General features: G+C 46.8%; 3 protein-coding genes across 4 annotated transcripts in view; 1 reads left to right on the forward strand and 2 right to left on the reverse strand.

Annotated features, from left to right (window-relative positions):
* Positions 1-6006, reverse strand: part of LOXL3 (lysyl oxidase-like 3) — a 27788-nt gene extending 21782 nt beyond the window's left edge. The window contains exons 1-3 of one of the 2 annotated variants that reach the window (XM_006872429.1): positions 5694-6006; positions 3206-3369; positions 2203-2417 (exon numbers count right to left, since the gene is read on the reverse strand). In XM_006872429.1, coding sequence (XP_006872491.1) covers positions 2203-2417; positions 3206-3369; positions 5694-6006 — 692 coding nt within the window. The remainder of the gene's footprint in view (positions 1-2202; positions 2418-3205; positions 3370-5693) is intronic. The other variant, XM_006872430.1, reaches the window with a different exon arrangement.
* Positions 6007-8281: 2275 nt separating this feature from the next.
* DOK1 (docking protein 1, 62kDa (downstream of tyrosine kinase 1)) lies at positions 8282-10642 on the forward strand. Its single transcript, XM_006872445.1, has 5 exons — positions 8282-8341; positions 8689-8988; positions 9148-9241; positions 9418-9602; positions 9833-10642. The coding sequence occupies exons 1-5, from the start codon at positions 8282-8284 to the stop codon at positions 10640-10642; spliced, it is 1449 nt and encodes a 482-aa protein (XP_006872507.1).
* Positions 10643-12159: 1517 nt separating this feature from the next.
* M1AP (meiosis 1 associated protein) overlaps positions 12160-24279 on the reverse strand; it is a 110879-nt gene continuing 98759 nt past the window's right edge. The window contains exons 8-11 of the mRNA XM_006872446.1: positions 15639-15845; positions 13926-14066; positions 13067-13082; positions 12160-12323 (exon numbers count right to left, since the gene is read on the reverse strand). Coding sequence (XP_006872508.1) covers positions 12160-12323; positions 13067-13082; positions 13926-14066; positions 15639-15845 — 528 coding nt within the window. The remainder of the gene's footprint in view (positions 12324-13066; positions 13083-13925; positions 14067-15638; positions 15846-24279) is intronic.

Genomic DNA, 24279 nt, shown 5'->3' on the forward strand with positions numbered 1-24279 from the left:
CTAAGAAGTGAAGGACTAAGAGTTGGTGGCCAGGAGCAGACTTGCAGAATGTGCCCTTTGGAGATGTAATTTATTATATATGCCTGAGTGGGTTTTCTTGTTTGTGTGTTTTTTTAAAAAAAGCTAAAGTGGATAAAGAGAAATACTTTTAACTGATGGTATATGGAGGGGATTATAATCAATGTAATGAAACAAGTTATATGAAGTGTTGAATGTGAAACTGAAAAAAAAAATCACTATGATTTCATTTTTGATAGGGATATTAATTAAACAGCTAGAGAATGGTTATGAACAAAGTATATCTGGATTTTAGCAGAGTAGCAAACATTCCCATGATTTTATTAAGGGTAAGACGGTAAAGGAGTCCTGGTGTGGCACTGCAGGATAAGCACTGGACTGCTAACCAAAAGGTCAGTGGGTTCAAAGCCACCAACTGCTCCCTGGAAACCCTTTACAGGATCACTACAAGTCAGAACCAACTCAATGGTACTAACAATGACAGGAAGATGAAAAGTTTGTCACATAATTGTGTGCTGATTTGCTCCCCATTGATGGAAAAAAATGTATTTCACAGCTGATGATTAAAGGTTTGAGGTAAATCTGAAGGAAAGTCTCAGAAAAAGAGCGAAGTCTAATTTTAAAAACATCAAGCCTCTTAAGCAGTGATTCTGAAAAAGCCAGAGGTATAGTTATCATGTCTTTGGACCAGAGGAAAATGGAAGGGATGACAGATGGAAAACAATGTTGAGATTCAAGATCACTTCATGGGATCATCATAGCTCTTCAATGGTTTAAAAAATTTGAATTTAATAGGGTGAACTCATGATATTTAGGTTCAAAAAAGTTACTTCCTCAGGATCAAGAATAAGGGAAGGGTTGAATTGGTCACAAGTTCAATATTAGCAGTGTGATGCTGCGGCCTCATCAGAAAGGCAATGCAAACGTTGTTAAGTGCTTTCCAGTTGGTTCTGACTCATAGCGACCATCCTCCAATCAAAGGGGACCATTTCTACCTACTCTGCCCTGATTAGACCCCAGCTGAAGGAGTGTGCCTAGTGGAAGGTCACTTAGATGCCATCAGGTATTTTCTGCCACACAGGTCTAGCTAGGAAAGAGCTGAAGAAAACAACAATACAGAAGATGATGGAGACATGGTGTAAAGATTTTCAAATAGTTGCATGGCTCCCAAAGACTCACTATTGCTCAAGATGATCAAATAAGATGTACCTGGAGAGCGAGATGCTGTAAGCACACATGCTACCCTAATCTGTCTTAGAAGAAGTACAACCAGAGTGCTTCTTAGAAGCAGGGATGGTGAGCCTCGGTCTCTCATTCTTTGGGCATATTATCAGGTGAGACCAGTCCCTGGAGAAGGACATCATGCTTGGTAAAGTGAAGGGTCAGTGAAAAAGTGGAAGACCCCAACTAGATGGACTGGCACAGTGGCAGCAGCAATGAGCTCGAGTTGTGCCCATTGTAAGGATGGGACAGGACTGGGTAGTGTTTGGCTCTGTTGTGCATAGGGTCTCTATGCATCAGAAGCGGCTTGATGGGACCTATCTACAACAATAAGCACAGCGTGATTTGTTATCTGGATGGTGCAGGTGGTGAGGGCACGTTCTGGAAGAAACTGCCTGAGGCTGCTGAGGGCTCACTGTTTGAAGTGGCCTGGACTGAGGGCGGGCCAGATCCTCTCCAGTCTCTGGCAGCTCAGGGAACAGGGGCGGTGTTCTGATGGGGCCCACCGCCCAGCGTGGGGCCTCAGGCCCTGACCTAACTGACACTGCTCTTTAGTCTGGGCCCGCCCAACTGTGTGCTGGCCACACCCACGCACACACTTGTGCACGCTTGTGAACTCCAGGGTGGGCCCTGAGTCTCACCGGCTCAGACCTCCAGGACCCTACCCCTGGGCCTGTGGGCATGGCATCAGCTGCGCACCGGTCCTGGGAATCTGCCTGCCAACGCCTGGCGTCAGGGGGCACAATCCCACACCACTCGCCCTGCCCCCTCAGGAGGGCAGGAATCTCACTGGTCCCCATTTCAGATCCAGGGCCCACAAGGCTTCCCAACAGCTTCCATGTTTTCCCATTATTCCAGACCCTTGGGTGTTCCCAATGCAGGGATCCTCTCTGAGGTATCTTGGCATCATTCTTAAAGGAACACCCTCCAGTTCTGCTCTACCCAGTGACCACAACTCCTCACCTGTAGAAGGCCGTGTTCACCCTCTTTTTGCTGGGGAACCCTAGCATCCCGCAGACCACGTGGCTGTTGTGGGCGCTCCAGCCTTTGTCACAAACTTGCAACCAGCCCTCAGGAAGCCGAACTTCAACCAGTCCCTCAGTCACAGGCAGGGGTCTCCTGCCCCGCCCAACAGCTGGCCGAAGCCTCACCTCCTCCACTTGCAGATGATGCTCTACCTGGGATGAGACCATACATAGCAGGGTAATTCCAGTATCACTGTGACTCCTTTCAGATGGTCTGCACTCTTAGGTGCTTGCTGTAAACCCAGTGGTTTGATGGGACTAAGACAGGTTGAGAGAGATGTCATGCCTACTCTCAGAGGATCCACAGTGTGCAGAAGGCTGACTCTTTGGCAGCTGTGAGAGTGCAGGGATGTACTTAACTGTGTTCCAAGAACTGATTAAAGGTACTGAGGGAGCTGAGGAAGGAGCGGGAGTCTCACTAGTCCCTATTACAGAGCAGGGGCACCACTTCCAGATAAGGCAAGAATTTAAATTTGGCCCTAAAGGAGGAGCCCTGGTGTGGCGCTGTGGGGTGAGCATTGGGCCACCAGCTCGGTTTGAACTGCAAGGTTGGCATTTCAAACTTACCAGTTGTCCCGTGGAAATGCTGTACAGGGTTGCTATTAGGCAGAACTGACTAGACAGCACTAAACAACAGCAAAGGAGAAGGAGAAAATAAAAAAGGACCATCTGAAGGTAACAGGAACCCAGGATGTCCCCGGGTGACCAGGGATGACGTTTGAGAGGTCCCTGACAGAATTAGTAACTTCAAAGTTAATGCTAAGCTTGGACATTTTAGAAACCAAGAGCGCTACCATTTGGCCCCCTTCTAAGCCTCCCACCAACCCCAATATCCTCTGGGACACATGGGATTTCTGACCTTCTGGTATCTCCTCTAACCACAAATAGCCACCCACAGCCCTCCCTGTTTGGGTATAGGTGTGTGTCTATGAACTACACACCTCAATGACATTGGAGTCTGAGAAGCCAGGGAGGCGCTGGTCCTTGCAGATGACCCCAGCATCTTCATCATGGGTACAGTCACTGTTCCCCCAGCCTCGGGAGGCACATTCTGTCACACTCTGCTCAGTCCCACGGCAGTTTATGTTGTCCAGCCAGATGCGACCTGCCGAGGGGGTAAAGAAGGGAGAGAAGCTTGGAGAGGAGAATGGGGAAGCCATGGGGCTTATGGGAGGGTTGAACACTGGGGCTTCACATCTGGCCATAATGAGCTCACTTTTCTGGGAAGATAGGATAAACATTGGACTGTGAACCACAAGGTTGGCAGTTCAAACCCACCAGTTCCTTAGGAGAAAGATGAGGCTTTCTACACCGGCAGATTTAAAGCTTTGGAAACGGTATACAGGGTTAGTACGAGTTGAGACCAGATTGATGGCACTTAACAACAACAACAAACGGTTATGGAAGAGACAGGAGTCTGTGGAAGGGCGTACTGATTGATGGAGGGAGCCCCAAGATTTGGTAAGGGTCACATGGCTGACCTTACTATATTTAAAAAAGAATCAACACTGATGTTCTGATTAGTTCTTACTCATTCAATGAGTGCTACAATTAATTAAGTACCCTGTGTGCCAGGCACTTTGCCAGGCTCCATACCCATGTGATCATCTTGGAACAGTACTGCCAAGAAGATATTATCACTGTTTTATATAAAGGAATTGGGCTTCAGAGAATTTAAGTAACATGCATAAGAACACTTGGTCACATAGCTGTGTGGAGGCTTTGAGACTTAGGAAGCAGAGTGCGTTTCACCTCAGTGACACATTTTTCTACTTGGCTGCCCTGCTTGCGCTGCCATGTTGACCTTTGTTGGTCTCTCTGCCTGAATCATATTGATTAGCATTAGCTTCTTCTTAGAACTGAGTGGGTAAGCCATTACAGGGCTTATCCCGCTTCTACTGGGACATCTTCCTTCACCAGGTTGTTGTAACCATCAGAAAGTCCTTCTGATTTCCATCATGTCTAGTTCAGTTCTTTCTTTAATGCCATGCAGAAAAAGCCCTTAGTCACATGGCTGTCCTTAATAAATGAGCAGGTTTCAAAAATTTCATGGAAAATTTGAAATTAAAGAGAATGGAATTTTTTCCATGAACTTTTGGAAGCCCCTTGTATTTAAAGACAACCAGCATGTATTTTCAATTGCCTCATAAGCATGTGAAAAGTGGAAAATGAATATAGAAGACAATGGAAAAAAATCAATGGATTTGAAGTAAGGTATTGGCAAAAAATATTGCCTGAAGAACAAATATATCTATTTTTAGAAGCACAGTTCAGTGTTCCTTAAAAGTGAGGATGGTGAACCTTCATCTCTCTACTTTGGACATGTTGTCAAGCGGGACCAATTCCTGGAGAACATCATGCTTGGAAAAATGGAGGGTCAGTGAAAAAGAGGAAGACCCCCCAGTGAGATGGATTGACAAAGTGGCACTAACAATGGGCTCAAATATAACAAATGTGAGGATGGTACAGGACCAGGCAGTGTTTTGTTCTGTTGTGCACAGTGTTGTTATGAAGCTGGAACTGGCTGGAGGACACCTAGCAACATCATGGAATTTCTAAGGCTTCCCCTGCTCCCCACCTTAGATCAAACATCTCTTGTTTCTCCAGATATTCCTCCTTAACACTAGGCTTCTGAATCTTTGGCATCTGGGTAGCTCTCCTCTGAAAGTACTCGATTTTTCTAGTGGCATTTATGAGTAGACACATTATTCTAGAAGTAGTCTACTTAGTATGGATTAGGGCAATCAGCTTCAGGTCTCACCAACTTCTGTGCATTAATTAAGGTTGATAAGCAATTCTGGTTGCAAGTACTCCCAGGCCTCAGTCAGAATTGTTCTTATTTCCACCCCCACCCCCCACTTAGAAGCCCCAGTTTGTAGGCTTCAGCTATGACCTGTAACTTGATTTTGTCAACTGCAGTATTTGTAAGCCCTTCTGACTCTAGTATATCCACACATTTACCTGCTCTTAAGACTCCTGGTGTGGCGCTGTGGGTTAATGCACCAGCCTGCAAAGCCGTTTGAATTCCAAGGTTGGTGGTTCAAGCTCACTAGCTAGCTGATCCTCAGAAACCCTATACAGGTTCACTGTGGGTCGGAACTGACTCAATGGCACTTAACAACAAAAAGACTCCCATGGTACAAGCTGTACTTTACTGTACTTGTAGAAGAATACATTTTTGCAGAAGATAGAGACTTAGAGATCATCTAGTTATTTTTACACATGGGGCATCTGAAACTCTGAGAAAGCAATGGAGCAATCTAAGGAGTGACTCTAGTGGCTTGGTAGTCACCCATGGGTTTTCTTGACACTGGCTGTTCTTGGTATCTTGTGTCCCCATGGTTGTACCATGCTGGTATACCTTCTCGCTGCACTTCAGCCTCATAGAGGCAATTGGGGTATCTAGGCTCTTCCTGGGGCATTGCTCACCTGTTCCAGGGCCGTATTTGGCACTATGAGTCCAGCCTGTGGCCTCAGTAAAGCCTAGTTCCCGGCAGAGGACATGGGCAGCCTGCAGTGTGAAGTCATCATCGCAGATGGTGCCCCATTCACCAGCCCGCTGTATCTCCACGCGGCCCTCGTAGGGCTTCCTGGGGAAGCCAGCCAGCCGGAACCGTAGCCCCTGGCTTCCGTCCCTCTTCTCAGGGTCCGTGGACAGGGGCGGAGACCCCATGCCCCAGCTGCATAGTAGGCACAACAGCAGCCTGCACAGGCTCTGCTGCCAGACACCAACAGGGTACATGGCAAGGAAGGCCTAAGTGCCCTGGAGAGAGAGAGAAAAAGTATGAGAGAGAAACAGAGATTGAGCGAGGCCCAGTGTCCAAGAGAAATGTCATGAAAGGAAAAAAAAGTTGCTGAAAAAGACCTGAGACAGAGAGGTCCTGAGAGAGAAAGACAGTAAATAAGGGTAGAGACACAAAGTTAAAGAGGCAAAGGATGGAGAGACCCAGACCCAGACTCAGATCCAGATAGGGGAGAGAAAGAAAGAGAGGAGAAAGCTGGAGGAGAGAGAAAGATAAGATTGTGAGATAGAAAACCTCATAATCAGTTGTTTTGTACCACAATGTCCCTCCCCATTTCTCCTATCATCATCTCCATTAGCCCTTACTTCCCAATCTGAGCTTTCCACAGCTTGAAAGACAGTGATTAGAGAGACCAAGAATCAGAAAATGGTCCAAGTAGGGAGTTAAAGAGACATCGATGGTGCAAAAGTCAGACAGTGAGGGAGACCCAGGCAGATAGAATGAGAGTGTGAGAATGAAAGGGAGACAAACAGAACGAGGCTATGAGAGAGAGACACCCTGAAGACGTACAGAAAGTGACTGGGAGAGCGCCAGGTACAAAGAATGGGGAGTGAGGGAAAAAGATGCAGGCAGCAGATGAAGGGGAGCGCAATGGACTGGAGTTAGGACACGGGAGGGACCTAGATGACCCCATTTAGCCAGTTATACAGATGGACAGATAACTACTAATTGTGCTAAGAAGCAGGCAAACAGGATCTAGGAGACCCTCAGCTCCTCCAAATGGGAGTGGAGCCCAGAGTCCCAGATGCTAAAACAGGGAAGGCAAATACAAGGCCACATGGAGAAGTAGCTGTACACCCTCCCCAGCACACTGACTCTCAGATGCACTCCAGGGTCAAGAGGCCCAGGAGGGCCAGGCCTCATGCTGGGCAGGGGGATGGGGTGGGGTTGTTTGAGTCTCTAGTCAACATCGCCTCTGCTGTCACCGAGCAACCAGAGGCTCTGATCCGATCCTCAGGCTAGGCCTTCTCTTGGTCTGGACTATCAACAAACTCTCTGCAGTGAGGGGCTCCCTGGAACATGTTTCCCCCAACCCAGATAAACAACCCAACAAAACATCTTTGTTCTGCGAATATTTTGGCTGTGGGCAAGAGGACTAAAGCCTCCTGAGAAATCCCCAGCCTCAGGGTCCTCCCGGATGCCCTATTTGGAACACCCTGCACGACCCCTACCCCCACCTGCCTCTTTTTTCCACTCTTCTAGTGACTCACTCTTTTTTGTCAATAATAAACCCTCAATGGGTTGGCATTCCTTCGACTCCATCCTTTCCCCCTGGTCCCTTCACCATCCTTTCCGTCCCCAACTCTCGTTCCTCCCCGAAAAGTCAGCCTAACTCCCCCCTACCTTTGGCTGAGCTGGGCCCTAGGGGCTGGGTGAAGCGTCTTAGTCCTGGAGATCAGTGCTAGGATTTCCCCTTAAAAAAAAAAAAAAAAAAAGCTCCGCCAGGGGAGACCAGCCTCCCCCTTCGTTCGTCCCTCCTACGTTCCCTAGAGCCCTCCCACATTCCGCCTTCTCCCTAGATTCCTCCCTCGCCAGTTCCCTCCTTTTCTCCTCTTCGTCCTCCCCTCCCCCGTGGCGCTGGCCGGAGCCGCTCCACCTCCCCCTACATCCTTGCGGCTGGCTCAATGAAGCTTTCTTTTCCCGCAGGTTGGAGGCCATACAGCTGCGGTCGGGGAACTGGACAAGCAAGAGGCCGAGGGGCCGCCTACGGGCTGGGCGGCGGCCCCAGTGGCGGCGGGAGGACAAGACTCTGCTTGGGGTTCCGGGAAGCCTTCCAGGCCCCCCCAGCCCTTACCCCGCTACCCCCCCAGCTCGGCCGACGGTAAACAGACCAACTGTGGCCGGACTGGAGTGGGCCCAGTTGAGGAACTGAGGCCATGAGGGCCCATGTGGCCCTTCCAGGGTGATGTCACGGGTCTTTACTCTGACGTCAAGCTGAACACATGACGTCACAGCCAGCCCTTGCGTTCAGGCACTTTGGTGCTGTGGTCGGATCCCGAAGTTTTCTCACGATGCGCTCCCCGTGGCCGTGGACCAGGACCTGGAGGTGGTGCGTCCACCCAGTTTATCTAGAGACCCCAGGGCTTCAAGGTCCTCTCCCGCCCCGCCTTCCAAGGCCCGCGGGGGCTGGAAAGGGGCAGGGACGCCTTCGCCCCGCCCAGGCCCGCCTCCCACTCGCCGGGCCAGGAAGCGCGGAAGGAACCGCCGGGGGCCATGGACGGGGCCGAGATGGAAGGACCGCTCTTTTTGCAGAGTCAGCGCTTCGGAACCAAGGTAGTGGGGAGTAGGGGTTTGTCGAACCCCTTCAGAGATGGGGGTGGGTGAAAGGGCCCAGAAAGAAAGAGGGAGTGGGCACAGGTTGGAGCCCGCCCGGCGCCTGGAGTTGAAGAGCCCGGTGGCGGTCCCGCAAAGTTGCTCTGCACACTCCAGAGACTCGTCTGCCGACGTCTGGGTACGCCCTTCTTGCTCCTGGGGAGACGGAGCGGCATCGCCCTTGAGAGACTTCGGCCCGGGTCGGGAAGCCTCAGATGCCAAAGCCTGAGCCTGTTCTGCCTTCTCTGTCGGGGTCCGGGCAGCCACGGCTCGCCCGCACCCTCCCCAGCGTCTCGCTCTCTCTTCAGAGGTGGAGGAAGACCTGGGCGGTGCTCTACCCCGCCAGCCCCCACGGCGTGGCCCGCCTCGAGTTCTTTGACCACAAGGGGTCGGCCTCTGGGGGGGGCCGCGGGAGTTCGCGCCGCCTGGACTGCAAGGTGATTCGTCTTGCGGAGTGTGTGAGTGTGGCCCCGGTGGCGGTGGAGAGCCCCCCTGAGCCCGGCGCCACAGCCTTCCGCCTGGATACTGCGCAGCGCTCCCACCTGCTGGCTGCGGACGCGCGGTCCAGCATCGCCTGGGTGCAGAAGTTGTGCCGAAATGCCTTTCCGGTGAGGGGCCCGGGGACTGTGGGCGAGGGGCTGGGCGACGCCGGGAGGAGGGAGTTACTGCAACCGCGGCATCCGGCTGGCTAAGACCCTGGGAGCCAGGCTGGGGGGCGGGGAGGGCGAGGTTTATGGGGTCATCTACAGTCTTTCTCTTCATGACAGAAAGGCAGCTGGACTCCGGCGCCTGCCGAGAATCCACCCAAACTTTCAGCGTTGGAGATGCTGGAGAACTCATTGTATAGCCCCACCTGGTCAGGTAGAGGTCCCATAGAATTCCTGGCTGGGATGGTAAGGGAGTGATTAGAGGGTGCATGGACCCATGGGGAAGGAGATCTGGCATCTCAGTGGGTGTTTGGACACTCTGCTTCTGACTCCTTCCCAGTCCACATCCCCCCGTAGCTCCTTTAATCATCTAATCTGTGTTCTTTTCAGGAGTCCAGTTTTGGGTAACCGTGCAGAGGACTGAGGCAGCTGAGCGCTGTGGCCTGCATGGCTCCTATGTGCTGAGGGCAGAGGCTGAAAGACTGACTCTTCTGACCTCTGGGACCCAGAGTCAGGGACTGGAGCCCCTGCTTTCCTGGCCCTATACTCTGTTGCGTCGTTATGGCCGTGACAAGGTGTGTGTTTGTGGGGGTGGGGACTATCAGGGAGGGCTGTCAGAGGGCTTGCTGGATCTAGCAGCAATGGACAGGGTGAGACTGGACAGGAAAGTGGGAAGCTCTGTTCTCTGGGATCCCCTTTCTTTGTCTATCCTGTGACCTTCCTCTAGGTCATCTGTTTTCAGATTCGGAACCTAGTTCAGCTTGTGACTCATCTCCTCTGATGCTTCCTTCCACACTTCCTTCAGGTTATGTTTTCTTTTGAGGCTGGTCGCCGCTGCCCTTCTGGTCCTGGTACCTTCACCTTCCAGACGGCACAGGGAAATGACATCTTTCAGGCAATTGAGAATGCAATCCACCAGCAGAAGGCCCAGGCAAGAGCCAATCAGGCGCACGATGTCATGACAGTGGACTCTCATGAACGAGACGTGGCAGATGTGAAGCTGGCTTCCCCTTGCAGCCCCCAGGAGCTCCTGGCCAGCCCCCCAACTCTGTATGCTGAACCTTTAGACTCTTTGCGCATCCCTCCAGACCCTTCCCAGGACTCCCTATATTCAGACCCCCTGGATAGCACCCTTGCTCGGGCAGGGGAGGGGGCGCAGTTGAAGAAACCGGCTCTCTACTGGGACTTGTATGAGCATGTGCAGCAGCAGTTGTTGAAAGTCAACCTGAAGGACTCCAAAGAGGATCCCATCTATGATGAACCGGAGGGCCTGGCCCCAGCCCCTCCCAGAGGCCTTTATGACCTACCTCAGGAGCCCAAGGATGCATGGTGGTGTCAGGCTCGGGTGAAGGAGGAGGGCTACGAGCTCCCATATAACCCAGCCACTGATGACTACGCTGTGCCTCAGAGCATAAAGCCTCTTCCAGCTCCCAAGCCCCAAGGCCTAGTCTTCCTGGAACCTGGCACTAAAACTGGCAATGGTAGCAAAGACCATAGCTCAGACTCTCCCCTGTATAGCCAGGTCCAGAAGAGTGGGGCCTCGGGGAGCTGGGACTGTGGGCTCTCTAAAGCCGGGACCACCAGGACTGGAGTCAAGTCTGAGGGCTCCATATAAGAGTCAGGCCAGGCCAGGCCAGTGGAGTTGATAGCAAGATGGGGAGGTGGCATGGGGGTTGAAAGAAACTTCTCAGACCAGAAGGAACCAGGACCCAGGAGACTCCTGTGTGACACCAGGGACTCAGAGGGATTAGGGGAGTTAACTGAAGGATGAGCAATCCCCAATTCACATATAGCAGGAATAGAGGGTTCAGCATCCTTAACTATGCCACCCCCAGAAAGCTGCTGAATCAGGTCTGTAGAAAGGGTGTTTGATCCAAATAGGTACAGTTAGAGGGGCCTGTGTGGAGGCTCTAGGGAAATGCTGGACTGTATCTGGATCCTAACCCCTGCAGTGTGCTTTATCAGATTAAAAAAAAAATGTTTATTCCCATTAAAGCCAGTTTGGGTTTAAGAGGCTATATGTATGAACAGACATGGTGGCAAGGTGTTTTGGGTAGGTCTTGGGAAGTCAAGAGAAGAACCAGAACTGTGGGACCAGGGAAGGACTGGAGGGTCCCAGTGAGGGAAGTGAGCAGTGAGAAAGTGAGGAACATGGCAGATCAGGCAGAGCTGGGCACCTGGGCAGGTGACAGGGTATTTCTAACTCACTTTCTCTCTTGTGGCCCCTCTGTAAAACGAAAAACTTCATCATGAGCTCTGTCTCACAGGTTAGTTATGAAATTTTGTTAACATACTTATAATTTTATGTACAGTATGTGTTCTATAAGGAGCTCGTAGCGTAGTGGTTACGAATCGGACTGTGAACCGCAAGGTCAGTAGTTTGAGACTACCAGCTGCTCCGCAGGAGAAAACAGGCTTTCTGCTGCCGTAAAGATTTACAGCCTTGGAAACCCTGTACAGGGTCGCTATGGAACCAACTCAACAGCACATAGTAACAACGTGTTCTATAAATGGGGAGTACTGTGGATGGAGGGGGCTGACTGGAAGGTAGGCAGGCATGTAGTGAAGGGAAAGGGAGGAGGCCGTTTTCACACCATTCTTTCCCCTGACCCTGCACCCCCACTTTGCATATCGGATGGGCTACTTCAACCACTTGTCTGGAAGCTGAAGAGAACTGCTGTGTGGTGGGTATAGTGGGAAGGACATGGACTTTGGAATGAGACTTGGGTTTCATTACACTTGTTTTTCATGAGCTCTGAAAACCTTGTCTCCTGAGGATCAGTTTCCCCAGGGTGACCTGACCTCATCTACCAACTAACAGCTAGGAAGGGAAATTCTGGCAGGGAATGTTCCTAACAATGGTGAAGGCTTAATGAGTTTAATCTCCATCTCTGTCAACAGTATCAAATGATCTTAAAGAAAACAGAGCCCCTACTTGGAGAAGGAAAATTCAAGGTGGAGGTGTGTTTTCCCAGAGGCTTGAGGATGGGCAGGCTCTTTCCCAGCCCCTCAGGAGTGAGTGCAGAGCTCAGGTGGATAAACTGCTAGTCTGGTCACAAACAGCCATGTGTGAGCCTTAGCATGAGTGTTTGAGCAGGGCAGTCATACTCTGGCACTGATGATTTGGGATCTTCAGGGATATTCCTCTTCCTCCTCCTCATTGGAAGGCAGCAAGAAGGCTTCTGAGGAAGATTTCTGGGCTGCTGGTAGCTTGGGGGCTCTTCCTGGAGCTAGAATCATAGGCAGAGGGGCCACTGTGGCTCGAATTCGATTGGCCTGCAAAAAGCATTCAGAGTCTTGTCTGAAGACCTCAGGTCCTTACCTCCTGTCCCATTTCCTGCTGGGCCTCGTGTCCTGTCTCATTAACATGTCCCATCCCTGGAGTGATAGCCCAAAGGTTTGATGGTGGAGACCCTAGGATCCCAGCCTCCACTGCTGGTCCCCTGCTGAATCTCCTTGCTACCAGCCTGTCTGCCAGCTAGCCCGGACTGAATCAGACTGATGGGCTCTCTTTCCACATAGGTGGTGGTGGTGTGTGCTACTGAGTTGCTTCCGACTCACAGCAGCCCTATATATGGTTTCTGAGGTTGTATGTCTTTACGGGAGCAGAAAGCCTCATCCTTCTCCCAAGGAGCAACTGGTAGGCTCGAACTACTGACCTTGCAGTTAGCAGCCCAGCTCCGTAACCCACTATGATACCAGTGCTCCTTTCCACATAGGAAGTGGCTTCAAAGAGTTCATGGAGAAATTCCATTACCTTTTAATTCCATTTCCTATAAACTTTGTGTAGCCTCTTTGTGTCTGGTCCCTGGTCCTGCCTCTAGATTGTAGTATGTAGTGTAATTAAGACAGAATGGAAGTTTCTCTAAAGGCAACGTGACTAAGAAACTAGGAAAAGATAACACCAAAAGGAAGCCCAAACATTAGAGAATAGGCATTTCATAGAAAAGAACTCTGCCCTCAATTACTCTTCTTTCTTCACCCCCATGTCTCTAGCACTCAGCTTCACTGTCCACAACTGTAAAAATGAGTTAAATACTTACCTTGCAGGGATGCTGTGGAATTAAATGAGAAAAATATATGTGAAAACATTTATCACAGACATGCAAATAATTAGTACTTAAAAATGTGAATTTCCCTTCTCTTCTGACTTTGCTTTTTGTAGTTCCAGGGTAACCATTGTGTTTAGTGGAAGTGTAGTCTGTTAAATGACTAATGAGTTATACATGCTTTAATTAAAATACCTAACCATCATATTAAATATTACAGCAGAAAATTTCCTTCTAGAGCAAAAGGCCAAGGAGCTCTGGTGGCACAAAGGTTAAGCCCTCGGATACCCAGAGGCTCCCCCAAGACCTAGGGATCTTCCATAAAGATTATAGTTTAGGAAACCCTAGGGGATAGTTTTACTCTGTTCATATGGTCACTATGAGTTTAAGTCAACTCCATGGCACCAACAACAGGGTGAAAGGCTACTCTTCTTGGGTGAGGGATCGGGGAATAGAGTTTGGAATGAGGCTTGGATTTCACTTCCATTTGTTTTCATGCTCTCTGAAAACTTCATCCTTGTCTCCTAAGGCCCAGCTTCCTGAGGGTGACCTGACCTCACCCACCGACTTATCCAGGGCTACAGAAGGAGCTCTGGTAGCGTAGTGGTTACGAATCGGGCTGCGAACCTTAAGGTCAGCGGTTCAAAACTACCAGCTGCTCCGCGGGAGAAAGATGAGGCTTTCTACTCCCATAAGGATTTACACCCTCGGAAATCCTGTACAGGGTCGCTATGGGTCGGAACCGACTTGATGGCACTTAACAACAACAACAACAGACAGGATGGCTCTCTCTTGGCCTCTGAGCATAAAAGAAAATAAGAAAGGGCAGCCATGGATGGGAGCAGTTACCTTTCTCTGGGGCCGACTCTCCCTACTTGACTGGAGCCGCCCTTGAGGCTTGGTCAAGGTGCTGCTCAGGTGTGAGTATAGGTGGCTCCAAATCTGTAACGGATTGTATGTGGCCTCCAGCTCCAGGTTGTCCAGCATACTCTGAGGAGAAGAAAAAAGTAGCCTCATTCAGGGAAACAGGTAGTAGAAATATAAAGTGTTAGGCAGAGACCCTTGAGTGTGAGAGGCTAGAGGAGATGCCAATGACTGAGGGCTCACTGAAGTTGGTGAAACGGGTGTTCCTGAGGTCTGAGTGCTTGTGAGGTTAAGTGTTAGGCCAGGGTACCACACGCAGGCGCAGCTACAAGTAGTTATGGGGATTGGACACACTGGTCCAGAGAAGCGTGTCCCAGGGTTCTGAGAGGGGCCAGGAGGGCTACAAGGGGGCAGTCTAAGAGCTGAGGGAGGGTTGTCTCCAGTGGAGTAGGGGTGCTGACAGGTCCGCACAGCCAGCTGAGGCAGGGAGTACACAGAGCTCTCAGCCTGAAGTGAGCCGTGGGCTTCATGGGAGGGACAAGTACAGCATTCCTCAGCAGTCAGGTTTTCCAGCCACAACATCCTGTACCAGGGACCATTGGCCCTGGAGTGAGACGCTGAGCGAGCCATAGCCACTCATGCCCACCTCTCTGGGAAATCCCATGGCCTCCAAACCAAGAGCACAATCCCAGGCTCTGTCCTTTGTGCATGTAAGACAGCCATCCAGCAGTGAAATGGTTCCAGTCTTCCCAACCCAGAGCCACTCCTTCCACCCCTGCCTGGGAGGCTGACGGAAGAGATGGGCCTTCAGAGCTGTTCCTCCTTTAGAGCTGAGTCTCCTTTTGAGGCCCTTCCTATCATGGGCTCCTACATTGGCTACCTTTTCCTATCCCTCAACAGAAAACGATGCACACAAACATGGGTATACACATATACATGTGATGTAGAGAAATGGGCTTGTAAGGACATGCCATCACACAGATGTGCACAGATTTACTGGCAGACACAATCTAGAGACTGCACACACATACTCAGGGATGCAAAAATCAAAATACAAAGGCACAAGAACTCATACAAAGCCTCTTATTTGTTAGCAACTTTTTCTTCCTCCACTTTCTTCCTTTGCCTCCCATTGTGTCTTCTTTGCCTCCCACCCCAATCTCTCTTCTAACCTCACAACCTCCCTACCATGGTGAGAGTCGGGATGGGAGGTGGGGTACAAAAGGAACCAAACCAAACCAGAATCAAGTACATGAGCTGGAGTTGGAGCTTCCTAGGTTGAAGACTTCCTCCCTGCTTCCACACCCTCTCCTGTTCTATCCAGGTTTCCCTTCCATGGCATTTTCCCCTTTCTCTTTTTTAGCTGCTCTTGGTGTTCATTTAGATCAGGCTTCAGGGGTGTGTGTGTGTTCTCCTCCAGGGGTGGCACTAATCCCCTGCCACTCCCTACACCAACCTTCTGTCTCTTCTTACAATCTGATTTCCTAATTTTTCTGCCATTCTTCTTTCCTTACCTGTTGCCTTAATCTAAGCATTAATTTCCTTCCTTCCAACCTTGACCAGCTAGCCCTGCTTTCTTCTCTGACCCTTGGGAGCCACATCTCCCTCTGTTCTCCATCCATTCCCTCATCCTTTCTCAACTCCTTTCTCTTCTCTCACCTCACTCTGCCCCGGAGCTGAGATTTTGCTTCCACTTGCCTCCACAGTTGTAAGGCTGTCACCAGGTGGGTCCTCAGGTAGCAGGGGGAAGGGACTGGGCAGCATCAGTTCCCGCGTGGCCACTGCCTTGACCAGCAGAGTGAGGGTAGGTGACGGCATGATCACAAAGAAGGTGCTGGCAGGGACTGTTTCCCAATGGCCATGGTTCAGGGGCTCCCCTTTGGCCAACAGCAGCCACTCTCTTTTCTGAAACAAGGACATTCATAAGCCCTAATTCATCTTCAGGTCTTCTGAGGATCAGAACCAGATAAGGCTGCTGAGTTCCTTTAGGGGATCAGGGGAGGGCTGAGCCATTTCACTTTGGCCCTAAGAAGGAAGAACTTCCTGCTTGAATTACCAATACTGAAAGGCACGGCTCTTCCTCTGGGATCAGAGATGTGCCAGAGAGGCTACCTCAAATGGGTTAAAAATTTCTTTCTTTTTTTTTTAAAGGAAGGGGGTTAACAAACATTCTTTAACCTGAAGTATGTATCTATCAGCACAGAGGGGGTATTGTTAAGTGCCTTTTAGTCATTTCCAACTCTTAGTGACCCCTATGTAGGCTTTTAGAGACTGTGTATGTTTGTGGGAGCAGAAAGCCTCACCTTTCTCTGGCAGAACAGCTTGTGGGCTTGAACTGCCAACCTTGCGGTTCACAGTCCAGTGCTTATTGTACAGAGCCACCACACTCATTGGTAAATGTGGAGTTGTTTTTCTTTTTAACTTTTTGTTGTGATTTGGGTGAAAATACATAGCAAACTGGCTTTCCATTCAACAGTTCACACACATTTTGTTAACACACGGAGTTTTAGGAATTATAAATAAAACACTAATATCTGGATATTGTGAATATCCAGGTCTTACTTAGAAGGTAAAAAAGTATGCCTGTACTACAAACAACTGGGAATAGAGTTAGCTGGTTGGAGAATACCCCTGGAATGTCCAGAGAAGGTTTTAGAAGGCAGTGGAAGCAGCCTGAGAGAGGGAGGAGAGTTTTGGTCTCATAGGAAGGTGGGTAGGGTGGGGTGAGGTGGTGGTGCAGGGACTTAGGATAAGTTTCATCAGTTACATGACAAAAGAAGGGTCAGAACTGACCCCAGGAGTGAAGGGTACCCTTGAATAGACTGTGACATTTTGCCAGAGAACAGGGGAGAAACAAGCCAATTTGAAATTAGTTTTTTTAGGCACACCCTTTTAAGATACTCATGGAAATGAGGCAATTTTCTGTGGCAGTTTTTCAGGGAAAACCACAAAACTTCAGGAAATATGTAGTCAGAGCTTTTAGTCATCTGCAAATTATGTCCTTCTGCTTGAGGTGATCATCAGTCACAGCTGGTACAAACAGAACCGCCTCTCTGCTAGATAGCATGAAAGAAAACAAACATCAGCATTACTAATTTTTAACTTACATGGAGGTTAGAAGAAAAAATACAAGAAGAGACAAAAAGGGAAAAAGATTTGAAGTGGGTAAAGGAATACCAGTATCTTGTGGGGGACAAGTGGAAAGTGACACAGCCATGGCAACAAAACCACTGCTAAAGCCTTGGAGTCACACCCCAGAAGGCAGTGGTGTGGTGTGGTGGGGTGGGGTGGGGTGGAGGGCTCTGGATAGTTGAAGCACCATCATCCTTCTGGGCAGCAGCTGGAGATGGGAGGGAATCTGTTACTGTGACCTCAGGAACGGACTGATAAGTTTGCAGGTGTAGAGGAGCGTCACTAAAATTCAGGCAGCAGGTGATTTGGATACGGGAAAATGATTCACTATCATAATCACAAACATTCACAGGATGCTGACTATATGCCAAGCCTGTGCTTTTCAGAAGTTCATACTTCTGTCACATTTTACTTGTATCTGCAGGTGTGCTGTCTTCCTAAGGATACAGGGACCCAAATGGGATCGATAGGGTCTGTTTATCAAACTCACCAAACTGGAAATAACTGATCTAGAAATCAGGGTGTAAGTGTGCTTGGGATTCTCCTCTGTTCAGAGGACATTACCTCTTTAAATCTAGAAAGAGTGCTCCCTGGAAGGTATAACTAGGAAGCTGTAAGTTTAACCAGCCCATTCAATTTCAGCTGGCTCAAATAACTTTTGATAGGGGGCTCAGGCCTTGGATTTTTTTTTTTTTTTTGTAACATATTTTTCATGCATTTTTGTACTTTATTTTGTTTAATTACTGATTAGTTATAAAAATAAAAAAATATATTGTGTGCCTATTATGCACCTCGGTATGGGATATAGAAATTCATTAGACGTATCCTTTGTCTTCTTAGAGTTTATAATCCAGCAGCGAGAGGATTGTAAACTAATAAACATGCGTTCAAGACTAAGGATGACCAACTATTTTAGTTTGCCTGGGACTGATCCAGATCCAGAAATACGTATGTCCCAGGAAATCTCCAGTTCTGTGCAAACTAGGATGGCTGGTCATCCTACTAAGACTTGTCTAAGTATGGCACATCTTGCCACTGTGGCAAGTCACTGCACTGGAAATTGATGGAATCATTCAACAAACTGATGTGGCAGGGGAGACACTCAATTATGCCAAGAAATCTGGAAGACAACTATCTGGTAAACTGACTGGAAGAGATCCTTATTTGTGCCTATTCCAGAGAGAAGTGACCCAATGGAATGTGGAAATCATCACACAATATCATTAATATCTCATGCAAGTAAAATGTTGCTCAAGATTTTGCATCAAATTCAAAAACAGATGCAACTGTACATTGACAGAGTACTTCCAGAGGTTCAAGCCAGATTCAGAAGAGGACGTGAAACAAAGCATATCATTGCTGACGTCTGATGGATCTTGGCTGAAAGCAGAGAATACCAGAAAGATGTTTTCCTATGGTTTATTGACTAAGCAAAGGCGTTTGATTTCGTGGATCATGACAAGTTATGGACAGCATTGTGGAGAATCAGTATTCCAGAACACTTAACTGTGCTCACAAGGAACCTGTACATGAACAGAACAAGGGAACACTGAATGGTTGAAAATCAGGAAAGTTGTGCACCAGGGTTGTATTCTTTCACCATACTTAGTTCAATCTGTATGCTGAGCAACTAGTCCAAGAAGCTAGATTATATATAGAAAAATGTGACATGAAGACTCATAAACAACCTATGATGATCATCTGCAAATTATGTCCTTCTGCTTGAGGTGATCATCAGTCACAGCTGGTACAAACAGAACCGCCTCTCTGCTAGATAGCATGAAAGAAAACAAACATCAGCATTACTAATTTTTAACTTACATGGAGGTTAGAAGAAAAAATACAAGAAGAGACAAAAAGGGAAAAAGATTTGAAGTGGGTAAAGGAATACCAGTATCTTGTGGGGGACAAGTGGAAAGTGACACAGCCATGGCAACAAAACCACTGCTAAAGCCTTGGAGTCACACCCCAGAAGGCAGAAAACCTTGTTTTCTGAAAGTGAAGAGGACTTAAAATACTTATTGATGAAGATCAAAGACCACAGCCTTTGGTATTGGTCGCACCTCAATGTAAAGAAAACAAAAATCCTCACCACTGGACCACTAAACAGCATCCATATAAATGGAGAAAAGATTGAAGGTGTCCAAGACATCATTTTGCTCGGATCAACCATCAATACTCATGAAAGCAGCAGTCAAGAAATCAAATGATGTATTGCATATCTGCTGCACAAGACCTCTTTCAAGTGTTCAAGAACAAAGATGTCAGTTTGATGACTAAGGTGCACCTGACCCAAACCATGGTATATTCAATAATTTAATATGCATGTGAAAGTTGGACAGTGAATAAGGAAGACCACAGAAGAATTGATGCATTTTTTTGAGTTATGATGTTGGAGGAGAATATTGAAAGTACCAGGGATTGCCAAAAGAATAAACCAATCTATATTGGAAGAAGTACAGCCAGAGTGCTCCTTGAAAGCCAGGATGACCAGACTTTGTCTCTCATACTTGGACTATATTGTTAGGAGGGACCAGTCACTGGAGAAAAATATTATGTTTGGTAAAGTGGAGGATCAGAGAAAAAGAGGAAGACCCCCCAATAAGTTGTATTGGCAGCAGTAATGGGTTCAAATATAACAATGATTGTGAGGTTGGCATAGGACTTGGCAGAGCTTTGTTCTGCTGTGCATAGGGTTGCTATGAGTTGATACCAAGTCGATGGCACCTAACAAAAGCAACAACATATGGCCTGAGGTTCTCGACCTTCCCCACCCATACTGTATAAGGTTTCTGAGGTGGTAAATCTTTATGGGAGCAGAAAGCCTCATTTTTCTCCAGTAAATTTGTATTACTGACCTTGTGGTTAACAGCCCAACTTGTAACCCCTACGCACAAAATTGTTTTGTAAAGTCTTTCTTCATTGAAGTACAACATTATTAGTAAATGAACAGAAGACTTTTATTATTTTTTTAAAATTTTTTTCTTCTTTTCCGTTTATAAAAAAGTTACTGATACAGGCTCAAATTCTCAAAAATTACTTATATAGGTTCACAAACATTAATTACCACAGTGTTGTAGCTAAAACACCAGAAAATTGGACAAAACCAACAATTATAAAAACACTGGCATCAAGGAAAACAACAGCTTATAGCTCATGCAGACAAAACCACATGATTCAAGGCATCATTGTAATTGGGTAATAATGACATTTCTGACAGGAACATTAGCAGGTTCAAAAAGTAAATTAGCATAGAATTTTAGCCTTGTTAAGTATATTGATACAAGTAAGCTGGTCTTCTAAAAAATTGTTTTTGTTGTAACTACAGGGATATTTTTGTAAACATAATAAATTTCTCCTGAAACACTGCACTAAATTTTTATAGATAGTCATTTTGGTGTCATGCCAACACCAATGTGATCTTAACCCCTGCACCTCCCTAATAATGCCACTGCCTTAGTGTCATGGAATAAATTCACACCTAACTACAAGGTCGGTGGTTCAAGCTCACCAGTTGCTCCTTGGAAACCCTATACAGGGTCGCTATGGGTCAGAACCGACTTGACGGCACTTAACAACAACAACAACACTGGGTTTGCTAAGATCTTTAATGCTACACACAGAAAAATTATGACCCACTGAATTTGAATCCACTGATATTGAGACAACAACCACAATTCTATTAAAGAACAGGTATGCAGAACTAGAGTGAGATCTCTGAAAAGTCATTGCTGATGTGGGGACTATCCATGCAAGAATGGTATAGCATCCCCAAATCAATCAATATAATATAAAACATCACATTAATAAAGAATAAAAACCACATGATTATTAGAATATAGAAAAAGCAAATGAACAAATCCAACATGCTTTCACAAAAAATGTACTCAACAAACTAGGAATAGAAGGGAACTTTCTCCACTTGATAATGACTTCTATATATATATATATATTATAAAAAACACCCTAGCTAACATCATATTTGGAGACCTGATATGGTGATTCAGGATAAGCACCAGACTGCTAACCACAAGGTTGGTAGTTCAAATCCACCAGTTACTCTTGGAAACCCTATGGTGGTTGTGTGCTGAATCAGTTTCGGCTCACAACAACCCAGTATAGGGTTTCTGAGGCTGTAAATCTTTATAGGAGCAGAAAGCCTCATTTTTCTCCACAGAGCAACTGGTAGATTCAAACTGCTGACCTTGTGGTTAGCAGCCAAGCTCATAACCAACTATGGAAGCCCTCTACAGAGTCACCATTAGTCAGAACTGAATTGGTGAAGCTTAACAACAACAATGAATCATATATAGAGTCCTGTTGTGGTGCTGTAGGACAAGCACTGGACTGCTAACTGTATGATTGGCAGTTAAAAACCACCAGCCACTCTACAGAAGTCCTTTACAGGGTTGCTATGAGTCAGAACCAACTTGATGGCAATTAACAAATAACATCATCATATTTAATAGAGAAAAACTGGAATCTTTCCTCAGGAACATGATATGAATGTCTGCTTGCACCATTTTATTTAATATTGTACTAGAGACTTGAGCCAGAGCAATTTGGCAAGAAAAAGAAATGGAAGGCATTTAGATTAGAAAGGAAGAAATAAAACCATTTCTTGTATATAGAAAATCATAAGAATGTCACAAAAATATAATGGAATGGGAAGGAAATTTCTCTTTTTGGATACAAATGCTTATAAAGGGGAAATGGAACAGGATAATTTACTGAGCTATGAATTGCTGTGTAGTTACTTTGCTAAAGGACTCTGGCAAGCACAGTATATGTTTTTCTATTCTGTTCCAATAAGGTAGTTAAGTTTTAGAGATGGAGATAGAAGTAGAACTCCTAGAAGACAACTCCTCCTCAAAGCTTGGGTCGCAAAGCCTATTGTGTAACTGTTGGTAGATAGAGGAAGCATAAATGGTCCACCCCAGGAGGAAGAAGAAGACCTTATTGGAAACTGGGGAGAGAATGGGGCCTTAGGGTTTCCTTGTGTTGTTATGTGCTGTTGAGTCGGTTCTGACTCACAGTGACCCTGTATATGGTTTCCAAGGAGTGGCTGGTGAGCTTGAGGATCAGAAACCTGCCCCCCTTTCTATATAATATCTTGAATGGGAGACTAGTTGTGTGAGGGACCTAGGAAAGCCAGATCCTAGGAACTATAGCTTGGGACCCTTAGCAAAAGTTTCCAGGACCTAGTCCAATCTGAAGGGCAGTACCACATACCTTTGAAATGGACATGAAAACTTGGACAGTAAGCATCTCAGTCGTAATTGTGGTATATTGAAGACCAGAGGGCCATGTGATGCTGTAGAATAAGCAATGGGCCACAAGGTCAGTTTGAACTACAAGGTTGGTAGTTCAAACCCACCAGACACTCCTCAGAAACCCTATTCGGGGCTGCTATGAGTTGGAACCGACTCAATGGCACTTAACAACAACAATGTTGCTCACTAGGATTCTAAGTATGGCCCTATGTAGGGAGAAAGGTGCTCATAATACTGAGTATGTTAACATCCTGGTGCTTGGGGACAAATATTTTCTAAATTTGATTTAGAAAAATACAGTAAGGTGATGTTTCTGACATCACAGAGATATGGTGCAAGTTCAGACTGCTTAGTAGTGTTATGAAAGTCAAGATCAATCTGGCAACAGGTAAGCATGTTGGGAAGAGGTAAATGGGGTGAGTGGGGCTAGACTTTGGAGGGCAGGAATAGCTTTATAGTGATGATCTGTAAGTAGAATGTGGAAATATGAGTAGATATTTGTCAGGGGGACAGTGGGAGGGAATAGTAAGATAGTGGAGGATTGAGAAGCACATTAAAAAATAAACCCAGAAAAACAGATACAGCTGGGTCCCAAGAAGCCCACTCACCCTATGCTAGCCTGTTGTACTAGAATCTCTCTGTCTCCACTGCAGACTCTTTATTTTGATTACATTTTCCCCTTTTTCTTTCTTTTCTTCTTCTTCTCCCTTTAATGGTTCCTGACCTGCCATCACCCCACTCAGCTCAGATTCTTAGTTTGACTCTGAGCCTGTAAAACTAGGGACTTTCCATTCCCCACCCATTTATAGCTCAACCAGCTCATCGCCTGTGCACTTAAACTCCTGCCGGACACATCCTGGATCAAATTCTGTCACTTCTGTGGCCAATTAGGGCAGACATGGCCTGGGAAGCCCTGGAATGCATCTCTACAGACTCTGACATTTTAAGTAGGAAATGGAAAGACCTAGGTGGTATTTTCATTTCTTTTTCATTCACACAGACATGACTTTGTAAAAGAAATGAGGTTGTGGAAAGTGAATCATTAGCTATATAACTGGGAGACACAGTAGGAGTTGGTTACTGAAATGATATTTTCCTGGCAATGGATAGATTCATCACATAAAGACTTGGGAAATAATAATTTTATTTATTTATATATTTACTCTCTGTCACATTCCACAAAGCAATTAAGTCAGTTTAGGAAAATAAAACAAAACAAAAATATGAACTATTTAATGAAGGGGACTGGACAAAAGAAAAATAAGGATCAGGTAATGAAAGAGTCAGGATGAGGTAAGCTCATGGAAATGCAAACCGCTAAGCTTTAGGAGAAAGGAGCCCACAGCTCTTCCAGATATAAAGTCTGGGAGCTCTCCTGTAGATCCTGATTGAAGAGTGAATTATGTCTTTCAGAGAACTCTTGCAATTAGTATAATAATAGTTGTCATATAGCTGTAGAGTCGTCAAGAGTTTGTGGCCTGGAGCCAGCCTTTCTGGGTTCATACCTACCTCTACTATTCACCAGCTGTGTGATGAGGGCCTCAGATTCCACATCTGTAACATAGGATAATAATGTCTACCTATGAAACCCTATACAAGGTTGTTATGGATTGGAACTTGATGGCACTCAACAACAACAACAAAAACAATAATATGTTTAAGGAGCCCTGGTGGCATAACATGTTAAACATTGGGCTGCTAACTGCAAGGTTGGCAGTTCAAACCTATCAATTGCTCTAAAGGAGAAAGATAAAGCTGTCTGCTCCTGTAAGGATTTAGTCTCGGAAACTCTAAGGAGCAGTGTTAATCTCTTCTATACAGTTTCTATGAGTCGGAATTGACTAAGGCAATGGGTTTGGTTTTTGTTTTTCTATAAGATGGTTATAAAGATAAAATAAATATTTGTGAACTGTTTAGAACAGTGTAAATGCAAT

The sequence above is a fragment of the Chrysochloris asiatica genome, unplaced genomic scaffold (genome assembly GCF_000296735.1).
Source record: "Chrysochloris asiatica unplaced genomic scaffold, ChrAsi1.0 scaffold00197, whole genome shotgun sequence".
NCBI classification, from domain to species: domain Eukaryota; kingdom Metazoa; phylum Chordata; class Mammalia; order Afrosoricida; family Chrysochloridae; genus Chrysochloris; species Chrysochloris asiatica.

Bases quoted from the DNA above. Each gene is read 5' to 3' on its own strand.
- DOK1 (XM_006872445.1), top strand. From the start codon at position 8,282: ATGGACGGGGCCGAGATGGAAGGACCGCTCTTTTTGCAGAGTCAGCGC. The intron at 8,342-8,688 runs GTAGTGGGGAGT...CTCTCTCTTCAG, and splicing joins GTCAGCGCTTCGGAACCAAG to AGGTGGAGGAAGACCTGGGC. The intron at 9,242-9,417 runs GTAGAGGTCCCA...TGTTCTTTTCAG, and splicing joins GTATAGCCCCACCTGGTCAG to GAGTCCAGTTTTGGGTAACC.